The 22,407-nt window shown below is 38.0% G+C and overlaps 1 protein-coding gene across 1 annotated transcript in view; it reads left to right on the top strand.

The window, feature by feature from the left end:
• The window catches only part of GKAP1 (G kinase anchoring protein 1), a 131,004-nt gene extending 117,809 nt beyond the window's left edge, over positions 1-13,195 (top strand). Inside the window, exons 10-13 of the mRNA XM_004381300.1 lie at positions 5,422-5,485; positions 7,716-7,786; positions 9,690-9,767; positions 12,879-13,195. Coding sequence (XP_004381357.1) covers positions 5,422-5,485; positions 7,716-7,786; positions 9,690-9,767; positions 12,879-12,926 — 261 coding nt within the window. The 3' untranslated portion in view covers positions 12,927-13,195. The remainder of the gene's footprint in view (positions 1-5,421; positions 5,486-7,715; positions 7,787-9,689; positions 9,768-12,878) is intronic.
• The last annotated feature ends 9,212 nt before the right edge of the window (positions 13,196-22,407 follow it).

Raw genomic sequence — 22,407 nt, 5'->3', positions numbered from 1 at the left:
GGGGTCTCTTCATTTTTCTTTGTTCTTTTTTCTGAGTTTTCCTGAAACAGAGTTGTATCCAAGTGTTTGTCTTCAATTCCACTGATCCTGTCTTCCACCGTTTCAAATCTGCTTCTCAGCCCTTGTATGACACCGTCCATTTCTGAAATCTTGTTGTTTATCTTTTGGATTTCTAATTGTTGTCATTGTATAATTTCTAGTTGTGAATTTATTTTGGCATTTTGTTGCTGCATTATCGTCCTGAGTTCTTCGAAGTTTTTGTCTGTATTTTCCATGAATTTGTCTATTTTTTCCTCATGTTTGTCAGCTTTTTACCTCAGTTCTTGATTAATTCTGAGTATTAGAGATTTGAATTCCCTATCAGGTAGTTCTAGTGCATTTTCTTCCACAGGTGAGTCATCTGGTGTTCTATTTTGGACGCCTACTGGAAACATTCTGTCCTGTTTTTATAAAAGTTTTGATATTGTCTGCTGTTTTCGGGGCATTCAGTAGTTATTTTTCTCATTTATTGATTGTAGATTTGTTTGTTTCGTCCCTTTTTTGAAAAAAAAATTTGACCATGTCTGAGCAGGTGGACTGTGTGTTCTTTGTTGTTTGCTTGTCTCTGCGCTCATTAGTTTTCGCGTCCTTCTCCAACTGGCAGGTTCAGTCACTCGGATATGGTACGGCAGGGCAGGTCTAGCTGAAGAGGAGTTACTGGGACGGGTTTTTTGTGGCACTTACTACAGCCACCAGAGCGGGTCGGTAATTAGTGCAGGGCAAGTTCCAGTAGGCTCTGCCTGTGCTTCTTGGTGGTGTGATGTCAAGCGTATGGTGCAGGTAGGCAGGATGCAGCGGGGAGATTGTTCTGTGTGGAGCTAAGATGGATATGGGATAGAGGAGAGAGGAACAGGAGCCAAAAACATACAAACAAACAAAAAAGAATGCCTAGGGAGCTTGCCGTTGGAGTGGAGAGATGAGAGACTATGAAATGGAGAAAAACAGAAAGGGGAAGAGGAAGAAAAGAAAAGAATGAGTAAATAAAAATCAGAAAGGTTAAAGAACTGCAGAGTTCCCAGGGATCCCACCGGCGTAGCTATGAGTTCTGGGGAAGTTGCTCTCAAGTGTTGCAGTACAGCCTGGCTAGAAGGCATAGAGGTATACAACACCAGGTATTCAGGGAACAGAAAGAGAAGGAAGATGTAGAGAGACGAGAAACTGAGCAATGAAGAAAGACAAAAAGGGAAAAAGAGGGAAAAGAAAAGAAAACAAATTTAAAAAGAAATGAACAAGAAAGGTCCCCCAAAAAACAGGAAAAAAACAAAAAATGAACAAAGAAAGAAATGCCCTCAGGGATCCCTTTGCACGCCTGTGGAAGCCGAAGGGGAGTCTCCTTGCCACGCAGCTCCGCCTGGCCAGAAAGGGCTCGCAACTCAAGAAAAGGAAAAGAAAACAAACAAACAATTCTAAACAAACAAATGAACAAAAGCCCCAGGATCCCACCAGCGCGGTAGCCCAGACTGAGAAGCAGCTCCACACTCGAATGGAGCTCCGCAGCCCCTCAGGAAGAAGCAGAGATGGCTCACGGAGCCAGGCCCTCAAGCGAAAGGCGGGGAGGCAGCGAGAGGCAAGCAAGAAATCAAAAGAAGCAGAAAAAGAAAAGCAACACCAGCAGCCAACAAATGACACTCAGAGAGCCAGCTAGTGTGGGCTGCTGTTTCTGGACAAGAGAGTTTGTCTGCTGGAAGCAGAGGGGGCCGTGTGTTGTTGAAGAAGGGTAAAGAGTGGGAAAGCGTATATCACAAATTACCAGCACTCTGTAGCCTGTCAGGAAGAAACAAAGATGGCACACGGAGCCAGGCACTTGAGTGAAAGGACGGGGAGTTGGTGAGAGGCAAGGAAGAAATCAAAAGAAGCAGAAAAAAAAAAGCAACACTAGCAGCCAACAAATTGCACTCAGAGAGCCAGCTAGTGCGGGCTGGTGTTGTTGGAGAAGAGACTTGTGTCCACGGGAAGCGGAGGGTCCGAGTGTGGGTGAAGAAGGGTAGAGACTGGGAAAGCGTATATCACAAATTACCGGCACTCTGCAGCCCCTTAGGAAGAAGCAAAGATGGTGCACAGAGCGAGGCACTCGAGCGAAAGGTTGGGGAGACGGCAAGAGGCAAGGAAGAAAGCAAAAGAAGCAGAAAAAAGTAATACCAGCAGCCAACAAATGGCACCCAGAGAGCCACCCACTCGGGTATGTGGAATCCAGGCAGCCGGTGCTTCCCGGTCAAGAGACCGTGGCTGCGGGAAGCAGAGGAGGCCGAGCCAGGACGAAGAGGGGTGGGCTGTAGGAAAGCACACACCGCAAATTACTGGTTGTTTTGTCTCCTGCTGGACGCTGTGTGAGGCTGCTTTCTCATACCCCCATTTGCTGGTCTCTGATAGGAGTCCAAGTTGGTAGATCCGCACTGCGGTAGGTGGTAGGGGACCTCTGCATGAATCTCTCCTCGCTCTCCGTTCTCTGTCAGTTTTCTCAGTGCATTTGGTACTTGGCTGAGTTGTTTATCTCTTCATTTGATGTTGTAGGGTTTCAGAATTGTCGTATTCTCTGTTCGGCTTAGTTTTTCGGATCTTTGCTGTGGAGGGACGGCATGGTGCTTCTGCCTAGAGTGCCTTTTTGCCGGCACTCTCTCCATGACTACATTTTTTACATCCATCTTTTTTGTTTTAATATTGTCATCTTTTACATATTAACATCTGTTTCCCTATTTTCAGTGTTTTAGCTTTGATTCATTTTTGTGACTTCCCTGTCTGGGTTGATATCTGGTTGCTCTGTCCTGTGTTCTAGTTTGGGTTGTTGTCTGATGTTACTGATTTTCTCACTGGCGGACTCCCTTTAGTATTTCCTGTAAGTTTGGTGTGGTTTTTGCAAATCCTCTAAACTTCTGTTTATCTGGAAATGCTGTAGTTTCGCCATCATGTTTGAGAGACAGTTTTGCTGAATATATCATTGTTGGCTGGCAGTTTTTTTCCCTCGAGGCATTATATTTGTCATCCCATTGCTTAGTCTTATTGATTCCTGTGTATTTGACTTTTCGTTTATTCCTAGCTGCTCTTAAAATTCTCTCTTTGTCTTTGGTTTTGGCAAGTTTGATTATAATATGTCTTGGTGACTTTCTTTTGGGATCTACCTTATGTGGGGTTCGATGAGCATCTTGGATAGATATCTTGTTATCTTTCACAGTATTAGGGAAGTTTTTTGTCAGCAAATCTTCACTAATTCTCTCTGTATTTTCTGGTATTCTCCCCATTCTGGTACTCCCATCACTTGTAGGTTATTTCTCTTGATAAATTCCCACAAAATTCTTAGGGTTTCTTCATTTTTTTTAATCCTTGTATCTGATTTTTCCTGAAATAAGTTGGTGTCACGTGCTTTATTTTCAGTCTCACTGATTCTGACTTCTATTGCCTCAATTCTGATCCTATCACTTTCTATTGGGTTGTCTAATTCTGAAATTTTATTTTTAATCTTCTGGATTTCTGATTGCTATCTGTGGATTCTTGCAGCCTGTTAAATTTGTCATTATGTTCTTCTCTAATTTTTCTAATTTCCTCTATTGCATGTTTTGTGTTTTGCTTAATTGCATTCCTAATTTCTGGAAGAGTTCTGTATATTAATCTTTTGTATTCTGCCTTTGGTAATTCCAAGAAATTTTCCTCCTCTGGAAAATTTCTAGACTCTTTATTTTGGGAGGTTGCTGAAGCCATCATGGATTGCCTCTTTATGTGATTTGATGTTGACTGTTGTCTCTGAGCCATCAATAAGTCATTATATTTATTTTTGCTTACTTTGTCCTAGCTTCTTGTTTTGTTTTGATATGCCCAAATAGACTGCTCATATGATCTAGTCTGATTGTTGGCCCCTTTGAAGCTGTAATGTCCTGTCACCAGGTGGTTAGATCTGTTACTCGGTGTATGAGCTCAGTAGTCCGCCCACTCCTGTATGGATTCAGCTCAGGTGCCCAGGTAGATAGCCACCAAGTGTGTGGTGTAGGCTCTCACCTGCAGTCCTAGACAAGCATGGGTGATTGGTATAGGCACAGGCGTCTGGCTGTAACAGGGGGACACACTCTGAGCAAGACAGGGGGCTGACAGCCGCCCCTGAATGTTCAGAAGGAAGACGTGTCCCTGTTCCCTGGAGAGCATAGGTGGGTGGGTTTTGCAGCCAGAGTATTATCACCCAGTGCTGTTGGTTGTAAAGTTTCAGGGGCACCTCTTATTCTTGGGCCCAATCACAGGTGGCTAGGTGGCGTGAGTGGAGGCACCAGTCCTCGGGCCTCTTAATGGGCAGAGCAGTGTCAACTGTCACGAACCTGCCACTTTACAGCTGAAACAGTTTGTTAGACTTTAGGTATATAACCTTTTGTAGTGCGGTAATGTGGGCCTACGCTCTTGAGATGGGCCCACTCATGTCTCTGCAGGGGGAAGGCACTCAAAATCCGTGGAGCCCTTATGCCTGCGCCTAGCCAAAGGAGCTATGCCTACCCTGGGTTCCTGGCTTAGGGGCGCCGGCTGTTTATTTTTTCTCCTGTTTGTTAATTTGTTCAGTCTCCAAGGCTGGGAGAATGGCTCAGGGCATGTGACGGATCCTACTTCTGGCCCAGGGGATTCAGCAATTGCTGAAGCCCGTCCGGGACTCATGGCAGAGCAGGGAGCGGGGAGGTAAATCGGAGAGAGGTTTTTCCCTAAGGGGGTGGTTTTTTATTATCTTGGTAGGCCGTACACAAGTACTTACCTTTTGCCGATCTTGGGCTGCTTGTCACTGGTTCTTGGTGGCCGATTAGACTCTCTGGCACTGGGTCTCTCTTGGTGTGGAAAACATGCCTCCTGAGTACGGCTTCTTGCCTGCCTCACCGCTCACCCACGAGCTGCTCAGGCCTGAAGAGCTCAGGTTCTTGCCCAGTCACGTCTGGCAACTCCTCGCTGCTTCCAAACCATCTCTCCCTCCCCCTGCCACTCAGTCCAGTTCCTCAACTTTGTCTTAGATGTTCAGGGCTCCCAGAGTGTCATATATAATTGATTCACTTGTTGTTTCGGGTCTTTGTTGTAAGAGTGTCCACCAGAAATATCTTGACTACTCCGGCATCTTGGCCCTGCATCTCCTATATAGAGTTTATTTGAGGAAGAAAAGACTTCAGGAAAACTTAATATTATTCTGAATTTTCTCCATTTTTATTCCTCTCTTCTTTAATTTTCAATCGCTTACAATGTTAATATCTTTTATTGTACTAGAGATTTGATTAAATAGTAGACAGTTCTGACTACATTTTACTCCATCTTGTTTTATTCTAATTTCTCTTTGAGGAAGCCTAGAATTTGTAACTCCTTAACTTGATAGTAAAGCATTAATTATATCATTTGTTTTTAAAAAATTAAACCTTTTTTTTTAACTATTAGGCAAAGTATAAAGAAGTAAAGGCAAGAAATGCACAGTTATTGAAAATGCTTCAGGAAGGTGAAAGTAAGTGATTTGTGTGTTTTAGAATTTAAAAGTTTATCTCGAATAATATTTGAAGATAATGTTTCAAGATAGATGACTTACCAACTGAAAAAAATGAAAAGGTTTCCTTCCCAGAGTGACACAAACTGGATAGTTGCTGATAATTTCTATAGTACCTTAGTATTATACAAGTTTAGGACTATTCACGTAAGAAAGACTCTTGAAATTTCAATTCTTATAGATTACTGGACTTCATTTGGAAGGAAAACAAAACATTTTGCTTTTGAATTATTGGAGGAGAGGGCCTATCATCACTTTCCTTCTCATCATTTCTTTCCTTCTCCCCTCCCCACCTTCATTTCTTTGCTGCCGCTCTAAAGTTTTGACAGTAAGTCACCAGCAGGACGTCAAGAATATCAATGAAAAAATGATCAGAGATAATAAATAAGATTATAAATAATATAAAGAAGTATATTAGATGGGGGTAAAAAAACCAGCCACTATCAAGTTGATTCCAGTTCATGGTGACCCCATGTGTGTCAGAGTAGAACTGTGCTCCATAGTTTTCAGTGGCTGATTTTTGGAAGTAGATTGCCAGACCTTTCTTCTGAGGTGCTTCTGGATGGACTCGAACTTCCAACCTTTTAGTTAGCAGCTGAGCATATTAACCATTTGACCACCCAGGCACTCCATGAAATTCCCCCAAATCCATTGTATTCCTGAATAGGTATTCCTAGTGATACTTAACTTGAAACTTCTGTGAAAAATTTCTGTTCACAACATAAGAGGAAGTGTGTATTAATTTAACTTTTAATATGAGATTTATGCAAAGGAAATTATAAACCATAAAAAAGACATAGAGAGAAAGACATGAATTAATGGAGAAAATCTTCTGAATAGACAAGATTAAGTATAATAAACAATTTTTCTATTGATAAATGTTAATGAAATCCCAAATGTTTTTCCCATGAGTACTGTATAGCAGTTAAGAAACTATGAAGCTCACCTTGAAGAGTAAGTTAACAAGATAACCAAAAATTGTTTTCAAATGTGAAAATAACAGGAATGGAATTGCCCAAATAAAATTTAAACTATATTAAAAACAGGTTATCAAAAACAATATGAGTCAAAACCAGAAATTGTGTCTAGTTGAACAGAATGTATAGTTCTGAAGTAGATTATAACTATTATGTAACTTAACTATGACAACAATAGAATTTAAAGAACAGTGAGGCAAGGGATTGTTTGGAAAATCAGATATTAACATCCTATGATTTATTTAGATGTTTACATGTGATTGAATTCCATGTGGGTCATTTAATTTATTTTAATATGATGAACATTTAATTCAATGAACAAAATTATGAGAATAAAAAAATTGAATTGTTTTGAGGATATATTTCTAACTGAAGAAATGAAAGATGTCATTGGGCATTGGATGTATAATTTTTAAATTCGTAAAAATAAAATAATATTCCTCCAAAATAAATCATTTGTGGAAAATCAGAAAGTTAACTGATAAAAGCTTACTCTCAAAACTGGATTAAAATTGGCTACCAGTAAAGAACATCAGTGCCCATATTCTACACTATAAATAATCCAAGTAGAGGAACTTCATGTAAGATTATTACATGAAAATACTTACAACATTCTTTATAATGTTATAATGCAATATATGTGTTCCTAAAAATCACTGCACTGTGCAAAAATCACACAATTAAAACCGTAAGTTATGGGAAAAATGAGGTTAGGTGCATAACACTCAAAAACTTTTAATAATTCTGAGAGACCAGAGGTTATGTGATCAATTATGAGATACATATATTTGACAGTGCTTCATTGGTATTCAAAGTCAGGTAAAAATGATTTTGTTGGCCGTATTGTATGCTGCCCCCAATTTAAAGAAAAAACATTCTACATTGTTTTAAAAATCTTGCTTTTAAGATTAGTCAGGGTATTTAGAGTTTTTCCCTACGTGAAATTTCTTATTTTTTTATGTCCTTCCCCCATTTTGTGTAGATGGAAAAAACACATCTTTCATCATTATCTGTAAAGTTAATATTTTAACACCACAGAAAATATAAAATGATAAGAATTTATCTGTCAGAAATAAGAGTCAAGAAGTACATTCGTTAAGTGTGAGGACAGCAAATCATTATTCTGATTGCACTGCTATGTCTTGGTTCACTAAAATATAAAGTATTTGAATGATTGGAAAGATTATTATAGTGTTGTTTTTCCTTTTTGTCAGTGAAAGATAAAGCAGAAATACTTCTGCAAGTTGATGAATCACAAAGTATCAAGAATGAGCTAACCATACAGGTAAGGAAAACTAGAAATATATGAGTGGTTTCTTAAGGTATTCTTTAGTCCTGAGTTATTAACCTTGACTAAACAAAAATGTAGCCCATCAACTTTGCAAGAAAGTGATATAAATCATGCTTTATTCTTCTTGTAGCAAATAAGGGAAGATTCTGTTTATTGTGCTGTGGGATGTAGATATGTCCTGAAGAACGGGGGAAGATAAGGTTATATTTTACCTGATGTGGACTGTGAGGTAGAGATTGAGAGGGCAGAGGGAACTTATCCTTTTCACAGACTTGATTTTCTTTCCTTAACATCCATATTCTGTCTTCTCTTCTTTTAGAATACTGGGCTTGTTCTAGCTATAAAACTGTATAAAAAAACCAAAAAACAAAATCAAACCCGTTGCCGTCAAGTCAATTCCAACTCCTAGTGACCCTGTAGGAGTAAAACTGCCCCATAGGGTTTCCGAGGAGCGTCTGGTGGATTCAAACTTGCCGACCTGTTGGTTAGCAGCTGAACTTCTAGCCACTGCACCACCAGGGTTTCCATACGGCATGTTTTAATTGAAATTGTGCAGACTTTTCCTCTTACGATAACTTGATCATCTAGTGTTAAAAAAAAATCATTATTGACCATTATTGTGAAAAGTTTTACACACAGAAAGAAACAATCTTTGATGGTTCTGAGGGAGGGGAGGGTTGCGGGTGGGGAATCACTAACTAGATAGTAGACAAGTGTTAACTTTGGTGAAGGGAAAGCCAGTACACAATATAGGGAAAGTCAGCACAACTTGACCAAGGCAAAGCCATAGAAGTTTCGTAGATATATGCAAACACCCTGAGGGACTGAGTTACTGGGTCCAGGGGCTGGGGACCATGGTCGTGGGGGTCATCTAGGTCAATTGGCAAAACATAGTTCATAAAGAAAATGTTCTACATCCAACTTTGACATTTTTTTTTTGTACTTTAGGTGAAGGTTTACAGAACAAATAGTTTCTCATTAAATAGTACACATGTTGTTTTATGACATTGGTTAACAGCCCCACGACATGTCAACACTCTCCCTTCTCAGCCTTTTTTTTTGGTGAAAATATACATAGCCAAAGATATACCATTTCAAAATCTACATCCAGCTTTGATGAGTAGCATCTGGGGTCTTAAAAGCTTGCTAGCGGCTAAGATACATCTATTGGTCCCATCCCATCTGGAGCAAAGGAGGATGAAGAAAACCAAAGACACAAAGAAAATATTAGTCCAAAGGACTAATAGACCACAAGTACCACAGCCTCCACCAGCCTGAGCCCAGAAGAACTAGATGGTGCCCAGGTACCACCACCAACCGCTCTGATAGGGACCACAATAGAGGGTCCTCGACAGAGTGGGGAAAAAAATGTAGAACAAAATTCAAATTCACAGAAAAAAAAAAAAAGACTAGACTTACCGGTCTGACAGAGACTAGAGTAACTCCCAAAACTCTGGCACCTGGATACCCTTTTAACTCAGAACTGAAGCTACTCCCAAAATCCACCTTTCAGCCAAAGATCGGACAAGTCTATAAAACAAACAGTTACACGTGAGGAACGTGCTTCTTAGTTCAGTCATGTATATGAGACGAAATGGGCAACATCTGCCCGAAAGCAAAGACGAGAAGGCAAGAAGGGACAGGAAAAATGGGCAGATGGAAATGGGGAGCTTGGGGTGGGGAAGGGGAGAGTGTTGACACATCATGGGGACTGCAAAAAATGTCACAAAACAGTTTGTGTTTGAATTGTTGAATGAGAAACTAATTTGCTTTGTAAATTTTCACCTAAAGTACAATAATAAAGAAAAAAATCAGTGTGAATAAGTGTTAAGAATTAGATTATTTGTCTAAAAAGACAAAAAAAATTTTTTTTTTCTCATTGAATATTTGGTTATAGGTGACTTCACTTCATGCTGCATTAGAACAAGAAAGATCTAAAGTGAAAGTATTACAAGCAGAATTAGCCAAATACCAGGTATGCTTTTATAATTTGATGTGATTTCATCACAAATAGTACGTTTGGGGTAGGTACTCTGTAAGAAGCAATTGCGCTATTTTATTCTTAGGCCAAAATCTGTTCAGTAAATAATAATTTTGTTATTATCGGTCAAAATAACTTAACATTTTAGATACTGTTAAGGTTATCCTAGATATTGTTATATAAAACAATAATTAATTCAAGAAAATCCTTGGTACCACATAGATATTGTGTCATACGTGGCATATGAAGGGAAGACACATGACATTTGACTCATTGATAACAATAAGTTTGATTGCATGAGGAAGGTAGTACCTGCTAGATATCTCCATTGTAAAGGTGTCTTTTCCCCCTTATTAATTAATAAGTAAAATGTGGGGTGATACTTTGAGACTGTGTGCATATCCTTTTCCCCAACACCTTTTCATCCAATGGTTTTAGCATCCATTGATGGTCTTTGTTTCAGTTATTACTTCGGTGGTTGCAAAATAGTGATTTTCAAATTCTTTCATTGCTTCACAGAATGTATTCAGCTTGCATACAGCATTTTTTTTCTGGATGAAACAATAAAAAATATCAGCGCTTAGTTTCAATATGTATATGTATACATTTATATATTTTTAAATATTTGTATATATGTATGTACGTGTGTCTAAATCATAATGTGGAATGCATTAATTAATGTGGGATAAAAGTCGAAAAAGTTGGAAAGCCACTGATGACCTGGAGAACATAAAAGTAGTTTAGCCTAATTTTGAAACCTAATTGGTCCAGGCGGGAGCACACCTTTTGCTTGGGAAGCTTTGTAAAGGATCTTGCTATGTTTTGTGTTGTTTTTTTGTTTTTTAATTCTAGTTGAGAAGCAAGGTAAGTGTTTTAAGCTATGTAGTCTTGGTACTATATAAAATGGGTATCTACCTTATAGAAAAAATTTGGTAAATTTATTTTCCTGCTGTCTAACAGGAAATAAATTTTGTTTTTAATACATGTCATTACGTATTTCAAGTTCCACATAACCTATTTTCATACTTGTTTTCTCTGAATGAATCTTGGTTGAACTTCTGTGTGGTCAGGAAAGAATAACAACTGCATTTTTGTGTGTGTGTGTGCGCGATCTAAGTGAAAGTTTACAATTCAAGTTAGTCTCTCATACAAAAACGTACGTACATTGTTACGTGACCCTAGTTGCTCTCCCTGTACTGTGACAGCACACTCCTCCTTTCTACCCGATTTCCCATGTCCAGTCAACCAGCTCCTGACCCTCTCTGCCTTCTCATCTCACCTCCGGACAGGAGCTGCCCGTTTAGTCTCATTTTTCTATTTGAGCTAAGAAGCACATTCTTCACGAGTATCATTTTATGTCTCACATTCCCATTTTATGTCTAATCTTTGTCTAAAGAGTTGGCCTCAGGAATGGTTTTAGTTTTGGGCTAACAGACAGTGTGGGGGCCATGTCTTCTGTGGTCCCCTTAGTCTCAACCAAACCGTTAAATCTGGTCTTTTTACTAGAATTTGAGTTATGCGCCCCGCTTTTCTCCTGCTCCGTCAGGGATTCTCTGTTGCGTTCCCTGTCAGGGCGGTCATTGGTGGTAGCCAAGCACCATCTAGTTCTTCTGGTCGAAGGCTGATGAAGTCTCTGGTTTATGTGGCCCTTTCTATCTCTTGGGCTAATACTTTCCTTGTGTCTTTGGTGTTCTTCATTCTCCTTTGCTCCAGGTGGGCTGGGACCAGCTGATGGATCTTAGATGGCCGCTCGCTAGCTTTTAAGATCCCAGACACCACTCACCAAAGTGGGATGCAGAACATTTTCTTTATAAACTTTGTTATGCCAGTTGACCTAGATGTCCCCTGAAACCATGGTCCCCAGATCCCTGCCCCTACTGCTCTGTCCCTCGAAGTGTTTGGTTGTATTCAGGAAACTTCCTAGCTTTGGTTTAGTCCAACAACTGCATTTATTGTTTAAGAAGGTTGATGTAAAAATGTTTTGACTGCCAAGAGGCGAGGTATAGACAGAAGGAGGAAAGAAAGAAAGAAAACCTGACACCCTTATTAAATGACTCTGGCCTCCACACGCCGCTGATATAGCTACCACTTTAAGAAATGCATTTCCACAGACAAATAGTTCCCAAACTTGACTGATCATCAGAATCAGTTGGGACACTTTTTGAGTTACTGATTCTTTCAGCCACTTCTAGTAATCCTAATTAAGTAGTTCTGGGACAAAGCCTAGAAATGAGAATTTTTAAAAATATTGCTACTTAAGTGACTCTAATGATGAACTATGTTTGAATACCATTGCCATAGTTTATAAAAATGGGAGAAAAACCATGAAACAACTGTAAAATAAATATATCAAACCATTATTTATGGTTGCTTTGGGGGTGGAGTTAGTTATGGGTGATTTTAATTTTCTTCTTTGTACCTTTCTGCTTTCCAAATTTCTACAATGAGTGTTTGGTTTTTAAATCAGAATAAGGCAAAAAATTTTATGTTAAAATAATTAATGTAAGGTTCTTCTTGTCTTTTAAGCTGCCTTTCTCTTTCCTTGACTCAACTCAGATACCATAGATGGAGTTTCATATAGAGCAAATAAAATACAGATTTGTATATGCTACTGAGCCGTGTAAAAAGTATACCCTACTTTTCAATCCAGTGATGAACAAAATCAGATTTCTGATGATGTCAAATATGAAGAAGACTAGGAAGACAGAACTTGAATTATAAATTGAATAATAGATAATGAACTGAATTACCAAATTTGCTGATCATATGGAGCAAATTAAGTGTAATTTATTTTCGTATTGACCAAAAACTTTATTTTCAGCAAGTCTGGGACAGTCAAAATGAGCTTTGAAAAAATAAGATGTCATCTTACTAAGAGACTAATTCAAGTAGATATGACTTTTTTTTTTGCAATTTCCTCTAACAATTTGTAAAAATAGCTACATAAAAATAATTTACTGATATGCACACTTAAATTTACAACAAACTAAAAAAAAAATTGCTTCCTTCTTATACCCCAAAATGCCTTTTGTGTCATGTATTCTTAATATGAAAATGACCCCAAAATGATATTTTCTGAATAATTTGCTTTATTTTTCTTTACAGGGTGGCAGAAAAGGGAAAAGAAACTCTGAATCCGACCAGTGTAGGTGATTAACATTTGAGGTCAACACAAAAGTTAAAACTTTCAGGTTTTACAAAAATGTATATATTTAATGCTGTGCAACTGCTAAACTATGCAGTTTTTGTTGAAGAAACTAAAAATGACTAGCTCACTAATAGTCTATAATTTTATGTTCTTTTGGCTTAAAGTGAGAAGAAGAAAAATACAATTTCAGCAGAACTCAGTGATTATTGTTTACTGTCCATACTTCTTATCACTTTAGTTTTTCATCCATCAATAAAATTTACTCTTCCACTAATATGTTTGATGTTTTTTTAAGTTTCAGAAATAATGTGAAAGTATTAGTTTTGCTTATAGCACAGTCAGTTAATTGGATCATTTCATTTCAGTGAATATTTACTCAGCACTTTTCTTCATGCTAAACTCTATAGGAATACGAGATGAGTAAAATATGGTTGATGCAAGTAGCTCATGCTCAGAGGAAATAGGGGATGAGGACTGGTAAAGATAAGAGTAAAAATAATTACCATACATATTAGAGTGTGATATCACATTGTTTGGAAATTGAGAATGCTTTAATGAGAAAGTTTTTGGAGGGTGGATACTATTTCTGTAAATTTGTTGAGAGGCATTTCAGGAAAAAGGAACAAAATCTGAGCTTGTATATAGAACAGTGTAGCTTGAGGACAGTAACATGACACTGGGCACTGAAAGCATATGTGTGTGTGGGAGGGATGAATAGAGTTTTTATAGATGGAATCAATTATTACTTGTTTATAGAATTCCTTGTTTTAGTGTAGTCAGTGAAATATTATGATTCATTAAAATAAATATTTTTTCTAATGACAAAGATGAACACATAAATATTGGTTGGTCTTGGCCTCCAAAACCAGAATTATATAAAGGATTCCACTTCATGACAGTCTTTGGTTGCTTATATGTCTGGCTTCCTCCATAATGTTGTATGAACCTTGCACAGAACTGTGACTTATTGCTCCTTCTGTTCCCAGTACTTAGCTTGCTATGTGGCACAGAGTAGCTATTAAAGAAATATTTGTTTAATTAAGTGCCAAAACTTTTAAAAATAGTTTGTTCTTAATTTTACGTTTAATTAAGACTAGGCACCATCAATACCTAATTAATTTATTAAACATGTATGGTAATATTCTATGATAACATACTTTTCAACCTGGTGATGAGTAGAATCAAATTTCTAATGCTGTCTTACACGAACAAGGCTAGAAGACAGAACTTGAATTAGAATAGTTTCAATTATAATTGCATTGTCCAAGTAGTTTAATGAATTGAATTACTAAAGCTTACTATATTATCATCTGCTCTCGATAATTGACCTGCACATTATCTATTTGGTATGGTATCTAGCACATTATACAGGGCTTGGCACATGACACTCAACACATAAGCCAGTTTTTACTAGTGTATATGTTAATTAAAAATTACCTGGACGCATAGAAAACTCTTAATTGATTATCATTTTTTTGTGTGTTGGGTATTCACTAGAATACTATATTTGTAGCTCCTTCCCGCCCTCCACCCCCTAACTGAACCCGAAAAGGTGAGTTCTGTCCAGTGTGCTCAGATTCACCAATAATCTGGACAGTGGTCTTTGAGAAAGTAACTTTCTTGAAATGAGCAGTACGAGGAGCCAGGAGAAACTTCCTCAGATCTGGCTCTCCAAGCTATGGGGAAGCAGGGCTAGTATGTGATTTGGACAGCAGAATGGTGGCCATGCAGGTGTAAGGGGGCCAGGAAAGATGAGATGATGTGGTTCTTGTTGGACTTCTTCCTTCAGAATAGGGTTCGGGTGATGATTTTTCTTCTGATTCGTTCCACTGTTGATGTGTCCTCTGTTGAGGTCAGTTAGTGGTCACAGCTGGCCCTTCTGCACATGCGAAGTGGGCCAAATCTGGCTTGGACTAGTTTAAGGACTAATGGAAATTTACTGGCATTCGTAGGGTCAGGTTACACCACCTGAATTCTCTTTCCTTGATTTATGTATCTGCTCCTATCCTTTCTAGATTAATATAACAGTTTTAGCAGGAAGGAGATAGAAAAGACAGTTAGTGGTGGTCAGTCTGGTGATTTCTGTTAAAATTGCTTTCTCAGGCATTCTGTTTTAATAAACATCAGTACTTAGCTTGTTTTCAGCTTCTTGAATATTCAGTGAAATTATTGATAGCCTATTTTGTGCCATTCATTGTAGTGCTAAGTACTGGAGTTGCAAATATAAGATATCCTGGTACTCAAGGCATCCACAGTCGATTGGGAAAAAAACAAATGTAAAAAGATAATCATAATGTAATGTCATAAGTAATAATACTGGTATATACAAATTACTATTGGAATATAGAAGAAAATACTATTTTAAAGAGATATCTTAGACAATGTATTTTAATTATTTCATACTCCATTAATGTCTTATTTAAACAGTGATTATGGCAATATTGCCAAGTTAAAATTCACAAATATTCTTGACGTCTGTGGGATTTTTAATATTTTCTATAGTGTATTAGTAAGGCTAAAGGAGATAGAACCATGTTCAAGTCCCAGTTCTACTACTTATAGTTGTATGACCTTAACTCATAGTAAGTACTCAGTAAATGAATAGAGTCAATTTGGGTATCAAGTGAGAACAGAGAGTGAAAGTATTAGATAAAAAGTAAGTAAGAGCAGTCTCTGCCTTTAAGTTATTTTCAGTCTAATAGGAATAAAATGAACGTGGCACATCAGCAACTAACAATCAAGATATAGTACAGTGAATTTCACAAGAATTTTATGGTGATAAGAGAGTTCAGGAAAAATGTTACTCATGTAAGATAACATTTTTGCAATAGTTCTTAAAGAATAGGCCAACTTTCCCACAAAGTTTTAAAAGGTAGAAGGCATTCAAGGAAAGGAAAATAAAAAAGATTGGGAAGAAGGAAGAGCGATGAATCCATTCAGGGAACAGAAAGATAATGCAAAAGACGTTTTCCGGAAACAGAGTGCCTTCACTTTGCCTGGAGCATGTGTTCATATAGGACAATGTCTTAGTTATCTACTGCTGCTGTAAGAGAAATACCACAAGTGGATGGCTTTAACAACAAGAAATTTATTCTGTCATGGTCTAGTAAGCTAGAAGTCCAAGTTCAGGGCTCCAGCACTAGAGGACAGCTTTCTCAGTGGGCTCTGAAGGAAGGTCCTTTCATCAGTCTTCCCCGGTGGAGGAGCATCTCGACTCAGGAACCCCGGGTCCAAAGGACGCGCTATTATTCTAGCTCTTGTTTCTTGGTGGTAGGTGCTCCCCCTGTCTCTCTGCTTGCTTCTCTCTTTTGTATCTCAAAAGAAATTGTGTTAAAGACACAACCTAATTTTGTAGATTGAGTCCTGCTTTGTTAACATAACTGCTGCTATTTCCACCTCATTAACATCATAGAGATAGGATTTACAGCACATAGGAAAATCGCATCAGATGATAAAATGATGGACAGTCACACAATACTGGGAATCATGGCCCAGCCAAGTTAACAGATATTTTTGGGGGACACAATTCAACCCATGACAGAGAGTAATAAGAGAGCCACAAAGGTAGTTTGGACATAGCCATCATCCATCTTGTATTTCAGATTAAGAAGTCTGTACGTAATTTGGTGGGCTATGGGGAAAATATTAAAAATTTTATGGACAAAGGAGAGGTGTAATCAGTCATCTTGTAACAAGATTGAATATATAGAAAATTATAGAAGAAAGTCGGTTGGAAGACAATATAGAGGTGACTTTTATAATAGTAAAAATAGGAGGCAATGAGGATCTGAACGAGGGAGGTGGCAGTGGAATTCTGAAAATGGGATTAAAAAATGTTCCAAGGGGGAGAGGGGCAGTTTCTAACAAACTTGATGTGAAGAGTAAGAAAAAACAAAGGCTTCAGAGATAAAAACAAGACCAAACCTAGATCAGAATGAGAATGATGGTGCCACTAACAGTATCGACTGATTAAAGAATTAATATGGTGAGATGGACAGAAATGACTTTGAAATATTAAATTGGATTTGCCCACAGAGCATCTAAAAATAGAGTCCGTGAAGTTGGAAATAATAGATCTGGTTCCTTGAGGAAAGGCTGAAGTTAGGGATTTGGGATTCATCTACAATTAAGGTGTATGAATAGTTGACATTCCCAAATGAAAACTTATTTGAAGAAAAATATTGCTGAGGGAAGACTCATTAACAATATGTGTTATGCAGATGACACAACCTTGCTTGCTGAAAGTGAAGAGAACTTGAAGCACTTACTGATAAAGATCAAAGACTACAGCCTTCAGTATGGATTACACATCAACATAAAACAAAAACCCTCACAACTGGACCAGTAAGCAGCATCATGATAAACAGATAAAAGATTGATATTGTCAAGGATTTCGTTTTACTTGGATTCACAATCAACACCCATGGAAGCAGCAGTCAAGAAATCAATCAACACATTGCATTGGGCAAATCGACTGCAAGAGATTTCTTTAAAGTGTTAAAAAGCAAAGATGTCACCTTGAGGACTAAGGTGCCCCTGACCCAAGCCATGGTATTTTCAATCACCTCATATACTTGTGAAAGCTGGCCAATGAATAAGGAAGATCGAAGAAGAATTGACACCTTTGAATTGTGGTGTTGGCCAAGAATGTTGAATATACCATGGCCTGCCAAAAGAACAAATGAATCTGTCTCGGAAGAAGTATAGCCAGAATGTTCCTTAGAGGCAAGGATGGCAGGACTACGTCTCACATACTTTGGACATGTTAATCAGGAGGGAATCAGTCCCTGGAGAAGGACATCATGCTTGGTGAAGTGGAGAGTCAGTGAAAAAGAGGAAGACCCTCAGCGAAATGGATTGACACAGTGGCTGCGACAATGGGCTGAAGCATAGCAACAATTGTGAGGATAGCACAGGTCCGGGCAGTATTTCATTCTGTTGTGCATGGGGTCGCTATGGGTCGGAACCAACTCGAGGGTACCAAACAACAACAACATTGCTGAACGCAGACTTTGTGAATGGTAGGAAACAGTGGCCAGAAAGGTGGGAGGCATAGTGATAAAATGTTGTAGAGAGATCTCAGATTTCAAGCCCAAGGAAAGACTGTTCAGTTTAACAGACATGTTTATGACCTTTAAAATAGCTTTTTCAGTGGTTGGCACAGAGCAGGGTGTTGAGGAAAAAGTTAAACTCTTTAAGACTTTTGGCCCTAAGGTACGTTGAGGGGCTATAGGATTGAATGCGGATTGGTTTGTTTTTATTTAGGACAGAGAATAACTTGTAAATATTAATAAGCAGAGAGGAAGGAGCCAGTCAGGAAAACAAAGAAATAGGGAGAGGGATGAGAGATTGACTTTAGAGCCCACCAATTAGGCATTTACTTGCCATTATATGTTTTGTTTGCCTTATTGACCATCTCTAACTCATAGTTTAATTCCAAATTAAGCTATTCTCTATTAATGGCATTACAGCCTTTCTATATAATAATTTTAAGAAAGTTTAAATAGAATGTAAGGATTTTAAAAAGAAATATAAAATGGTTTCTCTACTCAGACATTAGTAAATTTCTATCGTTTAGCTAACGGAAAAATTCAGGAAAAATTCCTGAAACAACAGACAAGATAGGCAAGTAAAAGGCCCTCCAGAGCCTGACAATCATTGAATTGTTCTGGGGTAAAGTTTTAACTGAATTTAAAGTGTTACTTAAAAAAGAAAAAGTTACATCCACTGCTGGTGTGGTTATTATGAAGTGGATACCCATATATACTTTAGTGGCCTTGTACTTTGATTTCAGTCTTTTGGAAAAGCACTATGACAGTATGTTTCAAAAGCCAGACAAATGTTTAGATACACTAATCCCAATATTGGATAATTTATCTAACAATTTAGGAGAAGAATAAATTTAAAATATCTATACAGGTATAATGGTAACTGTAACAGGGAAACATGGAAATAACCCAAATATTCACCTTCAATGTCCAGTTAATATAATACTAACCCAAATATCCAACTTGCATGACTAATAACACCAGTGGAAACTGTTACAATGCAACTTGTAAAAGGTATAGTTAGGATGACTATTTAAAAACTTGGAATATGTTAAGGTTTAAATATAAAAACAAAATACAGCTGTTTGACAATATCTATGCACATGGGCAGAAACTGGAAAGTGGTAATTCAAAAATTAAAATGCTTGTGTTGGGGTAGTGGGACTATGGGAGATTATTGGTTAATTATTTTCTTTTTTCTAAAATTTTATTTAATGTTCTACTGTTTTTTTGCAATTAAAAAAGGAAAAATAAATCCTACTACTTGGATTTGTGTTACATATGGGATATATGTATATACATATATGTACATGTATATGTACACCCACACTTGTAGAAGGTAGTTTGCTGCTAGGGGATTAGTCTGTATTAAGTAACTTATTTTTTTGACATATTCAAATGAATTAAGTGTTAATAATTATAATTATGGGACATTTCCAGGACATGGAAGTTTTATTTTGATTTTTAATACAGAACTGTTAACTGTAATAGAACTGAACTAGGGAAGTAGCATTGGCAATCAAAATAACTGTATGGCTGCAAGAAAACCTGTGAAGTTTTAATCAGCCAACTTGATGTTTCACTTCTTTTACTTCCTGTTTTTAAAATTTCAGAAACTTTAGAAGTTTTACTACCAATAACTATTACTATTGTTTTGGTGAAATCTATTCAATATTAACTTTTGTGATATATTACAAAGTAAGATTGGAATACATTTATAAATTTTATCATTAAATGCAATATGTTCCCCATTATGAATTTGTTAGAGATGAGATAATATTCTTCTCAATACCTTAATACACTAAAACCTGCGAAAGCTGGAACCTGTGTAAGAAGGACACCTGTTAGGGAAAACGCAAATATTTTCCACTGTAGAGAGCGATATAAAAGTGGTGAGCTGCACCCTGTCAAAGGCGGAAAACTTGCGAGACCTGGAAAAACAAGGCAGTCCTGTTGACTTACAGGTTTCACTGTAGGTATAATGGATACTGATTGTACGATCTTATATAAAATTATTTTTTTAAAAACAACTTTATTGAGGTATAATGGGCATATAGTCAACTTCTAATATACTGGGATTGGTCTAATATGCTGGGATTGGTGAACATGCTCTGTGATTTCAGTTCTTTGAAATTTGCTGGTATGTGATCTACTTACTAATAGTTGTGTGTGGGCTTGAAATGAATGTACATTTTGCAGTTGTTGGGTACAGTGTTCTGTATATGTCCAATCAGATTTAGTTTGTTCAAGTCTATCTTTAATGATTGTCTTTTAGCTGTTGTATCAATTACTGAGAAAGATGTTAAAATTCTGCAGTGATTGTAGATTTGTCTACTTCTCTTTATAGTTTTGTCAGTTTTGCTTTTGAGGTACACACAAAGTTAAAATTGTTCTACTTCCTAGTGAAAGATGAATTTTATTTTTATGAAGTAACTGTCACTAGTATGTTTTTGCTTCAAAAGTTTATTTCATCCAGTATTATTATTACTATATTAACTTCCTTGCACTTACTGTCTCCATGGGCTTATTTGTTACCATCCTTTTATCGTCAATCTTTGTGTCCTTATATTTGAAATGGATCTCTTGTACACATTACACGTTACATCCAATCTGCAGACTTTCTGTGTTCCTACTTGTATGGTAGCAACTGAAATTATCACAGAATCATATAGTCAACTAGTTCTCCATATGATTTGAAAAACTGCAGCCAGCCATGTTGAAAACCACTGGGCTGAAAGGCAAAACATAGAAAAACAAAGTAAAGAGACTGAGGTAAAACTTCTGTCATACCTATCTGAAAATAAATATAGGTGTTCATGCGTGCACATATGCATAAATCAATCACACACACATATTCTTAACTGCCCCCTCCTCTAATTTGGTTATGAATTCTTTGACATTCCTTCCGTGATGGTTAAGATTGTGAGTCAACCTGACTGGGCCATGATTCTCAGTGTTTTGGCAGTTGTATAGTGTTGAGATCACTTCCCTGTTGAGCTTTAATACGTGATCACCCCCATGATGGGATCTGCTGCGGCACTGGTGGGTTCACTGCCCCCCAAGCCTTCATCTCTCTGCCTTTTGCTGCCTGGCTCTTCCTGCTTGCCTTGCCGGGGCTTTTGCTTGTTGTAGATCCTGCAGCTGGCTCCTGTTCCTCTGACCTGCCAATCTTGAGATTCATTCATCTTCACAGCCTGCAACACCCCTGCTCTCCAGCCTGCTGATCTTGGGTTCAGTGGCCCCTGTTACTACATGAATGAGCACAAGTCTGCAACAGCCATGCTTTCCAGCCTGCTGATCTTGGGTTCACCAGCACCTGTGGCTATGTGAATCAGGAGAATCCTCTTTCCTGCCCCATGGACTTGGGACGTTACAGCCTCTAAAAACCGCGTGAGCCATTTCCTTGATATAAATCTCTCTCTCTCTCTCTCTCTCTCTCTCTGTGTATATATATATATATATATATATATATACACACACACACACACACACACATACACATGCTTTATTGATGTTGCTTCTCTAGAGAACCCAGCCTGAGACATTTGGTACTGAGAGTAGTTCTAGAGAAACAGAATTGTAAAGATGAATTTTCTAAATTGGTTCTCAGGTCTGGTTAGTCTTAAAGATGTTGGTGACTGTGCTTCCAGTAGTAAAGAGGGCATTGCTAATCCATGGCATGAGGTAGCAATTCAAATACGCAAAATATAACTACCAATAGATGAGGTATTGGTGAAAGATGAGGTTCTGGGTGATTGCATGGATGATACTTTCCTACAGTTTTGTCATAATGAGAAGTATAAGGAAGCTAGTTGGTTAGTCCTACTTTCACTAGACAAACTGATGAAAGAAAGAGATGCCCTCAGGGCTTCAGAGTCAAAGCTCAAGTGCCGCATAAGCGATCTCAAAGTTTCCATTTGTGTCTTGAAAGAAAACGTTATTTCTTGTAATAACAGAGCTGATATTGCCGAAAACCAAACCCAGTCTTGTTGTAAGAGTGGCTGAATTACACCGGCTCATCTGCTAACCTTGAGAGGTGTCTGAAGTTAAAGTGAGGGCATTGATTGGCAAGAATTGGGATCCTGAAACCTGGGATGGAGACACATGGGAAGATAATCAGGAAGCTGGAGATGCGGAGCCCGTAAATTCCATTGAATCACTCCCGTCAACAGAACCATTAGCCCTTCCACTCCCATCTATTGAGATTAACTGAGCTGCATCTAAAGCGCCTTTTGCCTGGGACATCACCTGAGGCAGATGCTTTACAAGACAATGCCGAATGTTCTCTAAACATTTCCCCACTAATGTTGCCTTCTAGATCTATAGCTAGACTTAAGTCCTAGTGACTCCAAAAGGTAAAGTACAAAGTGTAACCCAGGAGGAGGTACACTACATTCCAAAAGAACTGCTTGACTTTTCTAATATGTACAAACAGAAA

Source organism: Trichechus manatus, unplaced genomic scaffold (assembly GCF_000243295.1).
Source record: "Trichechus manatus latirostris isolate Lorelei unplaced genomic scaffold, TriManLat1.0 scaffold00082, whole genome shotgun sequence".
In the NCBI taxonomy this organism is placed as follows: Eukaryota; Metazoa; Chordata; class Mammalia; order Sirenia; family Trichechidae; genus Trichechus; species Trichechus manatus.
The sequence above is the reverse complement of the archived record's forward strand: the minus strand, read 5'-3'. Positions and strand labels throughout refer to the sequence as shown.